Source organism: Alexandromys fortis, unplaced genomic scaffold (genome assembly GCF_014885135.2).
Source record: "Alexandromys fortis isolate MF-2015 unplaced genomic scaffold, M_Fortis_MF-2015_v1.1 scaffold_50, whole genome shotgun sequence".
In the NCBI taxonomy this organism is placed as follows: domain Eukaryota; kingdom Metazoa; phylum Chordata; class Mammalia; order Rodentia; family Cricetidae; genus Alexandromys; species Alexandromys fortis.
In genome coordinates, this window is record NW_026067932.1 from 6,918,272 (window position 1) to 6,925,079 (window position 6,808).

The 6,808-nt window shown below is 47.4% G+C and overlaps 1 protein-coding gene across 4 annotated transcripts in view; it reads left to right on the forward strand.

Annotated features, from left to right (window-relative positions):
* The first annotated feature begins 5,172 nt into the window (after window positions 1-5,172).
* Window positions 5,173-6,808, forward strand: part of Gas2l3 (growth arrest specific 2 like 3) — a 30,120-nt gene continuing 28,484 nt past the window's right edge. For 2 of the 4 annotated variants that reach the window (XM_050145819.1, XM_050145818.1), the window contains exon 1: window positions 5,173-5,306. Coding sequence is in view for 1 of the 4 variants with exons in the window: in XM_050145820.1 (XP_050001777.1) it covers window positions 5,827-5,886 (60 nt within the window). In the remaining 3 variants the exon portion in view is untranslated. Of the gene's footprint in view, window positions 5,307-5,697; window positions 5,887-6,808 lie in introns of those variants that run through there. The other 2 variants (XM_050145821.1, XM_050145820.1) reach the window with 2 other exon arrangements.

The window sequence follows — 6,808 nt, forward strand, 5'->3', positions numbered from 1 at the left end:
ATTTCGTTATTAACCAGTGGTATTCACAGCATACAGAGGGGAATCCCACATCACCTCCCTTTTTCTGTTTAAATGAAAAGGAAGGTTTTAACTTTAACACAGTAAAATTACATATAACAAAACAGGTATCAAGCAAGAATTACAGTTACAATATTTATACCTATGCTATCTTTTTATCATAACTAAGGAAAACTATAACTATCAATTCTTCAACTCCATCAAAGACTTGGTGGGCCCCTACACAGCTTTGGGATGGTTAAAGGGCTAGGATTCTCAGTCTCAACCCCCAACCTCCAGGGGGTGGGGAATGGTGTTGTAATGTTTTACTCTTTTGGTTTTTTGAGGGACCCATCACCCAGCTCCCAAATAAACCACATACACAGAGGCTTGTTATTACTTATGAATGCCCATATCTGTCTCCTTCAGCAGCTACATGGCATCTCTGTGACTCCGCCTACTTTTTCCCAGCATTCAGTTTAGCCCCCGCCCCCAGCTCTAGTCTGCCCTATCACAGGCCAAAGCAGTTTCTTTATTCATTAACCAATAAAGGAAGCACATATGCAGAAGGACTTCCCATGTCAGCCTTTGAACATTCTTACTCTGTCTCTGAGTCACACACACACACACACACACACACACACACGCACACACACACACACACACACACCACAGCTGTTGGCAGACCTGTCTACTTTCTTGGCCTCTAACTCAGAGAGCATTACTTTCTTCCTCTTAGTCATCTTCCCCAAATAGCTATCTACCCTGTTGTTTTTTTTAATTGCAAACTCCAATAAAATTATCCTTGAGTTTCCCACTTGGTCTGTGTGTAGATCCTCTTATCTGAGTCTGCGAATTTGTAAACAGGACTCTGTTCTTGTTAACACTTTATACAAGACTGGGAAGAACATTAGCCTCCACCCACTGAAGTTGGGCTTGTCTGCGTAGCTGGTTTTGGAATGTGTGTTGAAGTGACAATATGCCAGTTCAGAGCTTTCTGGAGAGCTGCATGTCTCTGCTTGCTGCTTTCACATCTATCGTCGGCCATCTGCCACGAGAAGCTTGCCTGGAGAGCTGAGAGTCCCAGAATGGGAGATAGAAAGAGTTTACCACGACCCAACCCATAGCCTGAAGTGACAAACCCAACATCCAGGAGCTGTGTTTCTAGCATAGAAATTGGGAAGATACTTGCTATTTCACAGAAGAAAGAAAGAAAGAAAGAAAGAAAGAAAGAAAGAAAGAAAGGAAAGAAAGAAAGAAAGAAAGAAAGAAAGAAAGAAAGAAAGAAAAGATCTAACTAAAGTATTTGTGTTCAGACCTACCATTCCCATTCAATCCTGCTTGCACTAGGAAGGACAGCTAATTCCCAACAGGCTGCATCTTATATGCCCCCCCCCCCCCATCAGCTGGCTTTGGCCAGCTTCCATCAAGGAAGGTACTGGAAAGATGACAGGATGTTTTCCCCCTCGCTCTCTGGTGAAGATGGCATCTTCCACATGGCTCCCAGTCCTACAGGACAAACCCTGCTGCTGGCGTCTCTGTCTTTTGAGCACTTTCTTTGGACTGCCAAGTTCAGAACTGTAGAGACTCCCTGCTGGCTCACATCCCTGGGTCACACCATTGGCTTTTTTTTTTTTTTTTATCTCCTCAGCATTTCCATTCCCTGTAAAACCAAACCCAGGCTGAACTGCCTCCTTTTGAAGCACCTGGAGCAGTTTGTGTTTTCTAACCTGAGCACTATACAGAGTCATTCAGTTGTTTAAAGTGGAGCCCACAGAAATGTAGACTTGGTGGAAAACATCTTATAACCCTTTAAGACAATCTGAGAGTAATGACAACACTCAGTGGAGAGCCACAGGCACCAGATTCTCACTGTCTTAGTGTTCTCTTGCATGAAGAGACCAATTAACTGGGGCTTTGTCTCAGAGGATGAGTCTGTTATCAGCATGGTGGGGACCATGGAGGCAAGCAGATAGGCATAGTGGTGAAGAAATAGCTGTCTGGCCCCAAAACCCACCCCACCCCCAGCAACACAGTTTCTCCAATGAGGACACACCCAGTCTAAAGAGACCACCCCTTTCAAATAGTTTACCAACTGCGGACTAAGTGTTCAACTCTATGAGCCTGTGAGGGCATTTTTTATTCAAACCACCACACTGGTGGTTATATTATTGATTACTTACACTAAATATTTACCAGTATAAATCAATAGCATTCCTACAGTAGCACAGATATCAGTACTGTTTTGGTATAGTTGATCTCAGTTGATCACCCGCTGAAGGTGTAATCTAATTGTGAATAAGCCAGAGATCTCACTCAGCACTTCCCACAATGCACAATCCAGAGCTGACACTCAGTAATGTCAGAGCATTAAGAGCAGTCCCCAAACCATGGAGTAAAGAAGAGGCCCGAGAAACTAACTCCAAGCCCAGCGAACATCAGCCACAGTGCACTTTCACCAACCAAACCATCCATGCAGGGTTGTAAGGAGATCACACCTTATTCCAAGGATGATGGAATTTTTGGAGGGTCTTCCATATTTGAAAAAGGGTTTTTTGTTTTAGTCAGACAAATAACTCCTATTGTAATACATTTTAAAAACTTAGGCTTCCAACATCCTGCTTCCTGAAGTGGGGCATATTTTCAAAACTGGGAAGTCGGGATAGATAGACTGTCATCTAATGGAAGAGAGCTGGTGAGTAGTTTTTATTTATGTATTTTTGCATGTTACAACTCTGCCAATTTCAATTAAAGAGACAACCTCTAAAACATGGCTATTAACCTAACCGACAATTAGAAAGCCTACACATGGAAAGTAGATTACAGCGTATTTGATGGAACCCTCAATTACTAATTGCAGTGTTAAGAGCAAGGCAGGTAAGCTGGTCAGTGTGCTTAGGGGGTGGAATGATAACTAGGAACTAATGCCAGCGTGAAGTTCTGAACGAAACAAGGGAATCTAAGAGAAGTGAGAGAGGAACAGGTCAAACCAAAGGACCTAGAGGGGGACCCCTCCCCCAAATCCACACGTAGCCAAGGAGGGATCCAGGCTGAGTAGAGTGATTGGCACAGACTCCCTGCCTCTGGCTCATTGGCAACCTCACTGCCCTATATCCTCCTAACTCAACAGACTAGGGATTAAAAATAAAGCCATCCTTTAGAAGGCCACATGGTTTCAGTAAGTGACTTAAAGATGCTAAGAGCTGTGTGTAAAAGGGAGATGTTGGTTTATGTTCCTCACTGAGCTTAGTTTCAATTTTAAATATATAGTAGTCAAATGTTTAGGCACAAGTCATCCATGTCAGAAGGAAGATAAAAGAGCCATTGCTAAGCACTGAGTCGCCAAGCTGTATCTGTAGAGCACAATTTACTTATTAATCTTTTCTTTTGATGCTGGGGATTGAGCCACATTCTCCTTAAGATTTCATGGAGAAGTATACATATTTTGATATCTAATTTAAAGCATCAACGTACAATCCGGCTAAATGAGGAACGTTGCTCCATAGTTTTAGATATAAATATTGGGAAACACAGGGTGATTTTAACAAACTCTGAATTTCTGTGTAGTCAGCAAAGAGTTCTGAGATGCACTGCAATAAAAAAAAAACAGGAACAACTACATGATATCATCGAATCCATTTATCGTGTGTTTGTCAATTTTTAATGACTGACTTCTCCACTTAGAATTCTGGGGGAGCAGGATTCCTGGGGTTTAGGGTAGAGCCTGGTGTAATGCTGTTGAACTGCTTTCTGATCCTTGTCTCTGCTCAGATGGAGCCGCTCTAGACAGTTCAGCTATGATCGGATCATCTCCCCTTCCTTGTTGGTTTCACCCTTCAGACTGAATACACCCAACGAAAAGGCCCCGGCCCTCTACCACAGCTTGGTTTACCTGTGTTCCTACGGCCAGCGTCACTACATAACAACCAAGGTCAGATAAATCACCCGTTAGGTACTTCCAGACCCAGTCACACCCACCTTCCGGGCTAGTCTAGAGAGCTGTCATTTTCTAGTTTTATTTATGTTTAATGATGAACTACGCTGGCTCCTTCTTCAAAATCCTTAAAAATGCCCCCCCTCAAAGAAATAGAAACCCACTTATAAATTCCCTTATTCCCCCCTTCTTGTAGGCATCTCATCTGCCTCCAGGAAAGCGGCTTCCTTCCTCCTGATTCCTGAGAATCGCTAGGCCTACCTTTTGTGCACACGTTTTCATATTGCCACCACTGTCTCTCCCGCGCCAAACTTTGGTTATTCAAAATGAACACTCCCGGATCATATTTCTCGTGCCTCTACAAGTCCTACGTTTGTTCCCTCTGCCTAGGAAGCTCTCTTTCCTGGCAATGACCTCCTGCGGCAGCTTCTTGCAGTTCTTTTAAGATCTAGTCACTTCCAACCCTCCGACCGCCTCCCTCCTTCACAGACTCCCGTTTCCACGCTCCTCAACCCTTTGAAGGCTCAGACTGTTTTCTTTGGTTTCTTATGAAAGCAACAGTGTGCCGTATTGTTTTTGTGAGAGGCCACGCTTCCGTTCGTGCCCACACTTTAGAGATGGAGGAAGACCGACCACCGAGGTGTCATAACTTAAAAGAAACAGAAGTGGCAAGAGGCTAAGAAGCCGGGTCAGAGCACAGACCTCCAGGCTTTCAGCCACATTAAAAAAAAAAAAAAAAAAAAAGTTCACTCCCATCTATCACTACAGTGTAACAATCACATGGTTATATTGTTGCTTTGACATCCAAATCCCCTTCCCCCATGTTTCCTGAAGGAAGGGCCAACATCCTCCTTTGGCATCCAGTGGTGACTGCAGGGTTCCCGTCTCTCTATCTTTCAACAGCCCAGAGTAAAGGGGAAGGGGGGTGCTCTGCCTGAAAGACTTCTGCTTAGGACAGACAGGTCCCCGCTGGGTTGATTTGTGTTTCTGGAAGCCTCAGCGCCCATCGGGACGTGAGCGGATTTTAGGGTTGGAAGCTGATCAAACTCCCGGGAAGAGCAACATTCCAGGGCACTCAGAAGCGGCCTTGACAGGCGAGCTTCACACATCCTCCAACGTGACGGGGGACACCGACCATGCAGGCGGACTGAGGGATGCTCGGTTACCGACTCAATCCTTCAGCCACCAGCGCACCACAGGGAGCCCAGGGGCGGGGCTCCAGACCACGCCTCCATGCTCTGATTGGCCCCTTCGAAATAGGCGGCAGCGCTGGGCGGCGAACTGCGGCGGCGGCGGTTGGGAATGCTCGCACGCACGCACAGATTGAGCCGGAGGCGCCCCGCAGGGAGAAGTGACTGCGCTCCCGGGCTGGTGGGTGAGTGACCTCCCTGTCGGATTGCGTTTTTCCTCCCGAATTTTCCGTCGCCTTCCCTAGGTGTCCCCCCCCCCCCCCCCCCCCCCCCCCCCCCCCCCCCCCCCCCCCCCCCCCCCCCCCCCCCCCCCCCCCCCCACACACGCACACACACCGGGCTTCCCGGGACTCCCGCCCTGCTCGCCCGGAATTCTAGAGTCCGGGATTGAAAGTTCAGGTGGGCTACCCAGCTGTGGGATGCCAGGAGCTCTGCGATTGGCTGGCGGAGGGATCCGCGTGCTGTGATTGGCTCCTGGCGCTGTCACGGTGACGTTTAAGCTCGCCTTCCTACACCTGCCCCCTCGGGTAGATCAGAGGGGGCTACAAGTGCGAGCTGATCAGCGCGGGGAGCACGCGGTAGAGCCGCGACCCGTCCGGCTCTGCTGAGCGACAAGCTAGGGCAGGGTGACCGGGGCACCCTCTTCCTCGGCGTCCAGCCAGAGAGGGTCCCTCGATTCCTCATCCACGCCCTGGGAAAGAAGTGATGAAATCACTGGCCCTGGACAGACTGCGACTCACTGTCACACTGCCGTCCTGTCCCGTGGTAGGCACTGCAGGTTCTTCCCTATTTGTCCTCTGCTTGGCTCAGCTCTCCCAGACTTAACGGAATTAGGGAACATTAGTGGCGCCCTTGTGCAATGCTCTCCCACCCACACTCCTGGGTTTGGAGAACTGAGCTTGGGGCGATTGGGGGCTTGCAGAACGTCCTGCAAGGGCGGAGGAACCATTTAGAGAGCTTGCGTCCGTTTGCAGACGCCCCCGGTTCCTTCCTAACCCCTTTAAACCGAGGGTCAGAGTCGTACGCGTTAGAGGGCTCAGTGATCGCTTTAAAATGAAGAAATGTGTTTTTCTGCAGGCCCCGTCTAGGTTAGACAGGGTTTTACTTCGCCCAGGTGAGGTGGTTAATGACCACCTTTACTTAGGAGGTAAGCCGTAGCCAGCTGCCATGGGCTCGCTTCTCTCTAGCATGACCACAGAACGATTAAAACTTGGAATTTTCGCACACGCTTTAGGAGGAAACTAGTGAGAATATTCTGGTGTAGCTCCTGGCGTGTTGTCCCATCTGACTCATCGGTTTAAGAAACTCACTCTGGCCAACTGACACTGCATATTAGCTGTCTGCTGCTTGGACGCTGTTGAATTGAAAGCGGGTTTTCCTGCTTGTTTTGTTTTTGTGTGGTTTTTCAAGTGTCTCAGAGTTGATAAGCATGTGGTCTGATTGCAGTTTGTTTGTACTAGGTGTGCAACTTTAGACAAACTGGTAAATCTTCATAAGCCTAACTTTCCTAATCTATTAAAAAAAGGATTAATAATAGCTTCTACTTTATGGCTTTGGGGATTCTATAATGATCCATAAAATTAATGTAACATAATACCAGACACTGGTGATTATTATGTTTCCACGCCATTTAACTTGGGCTAAAAGTTAGAAAACTAGCTTGAAAAGGCGCGGGGGGGGGGGGGGG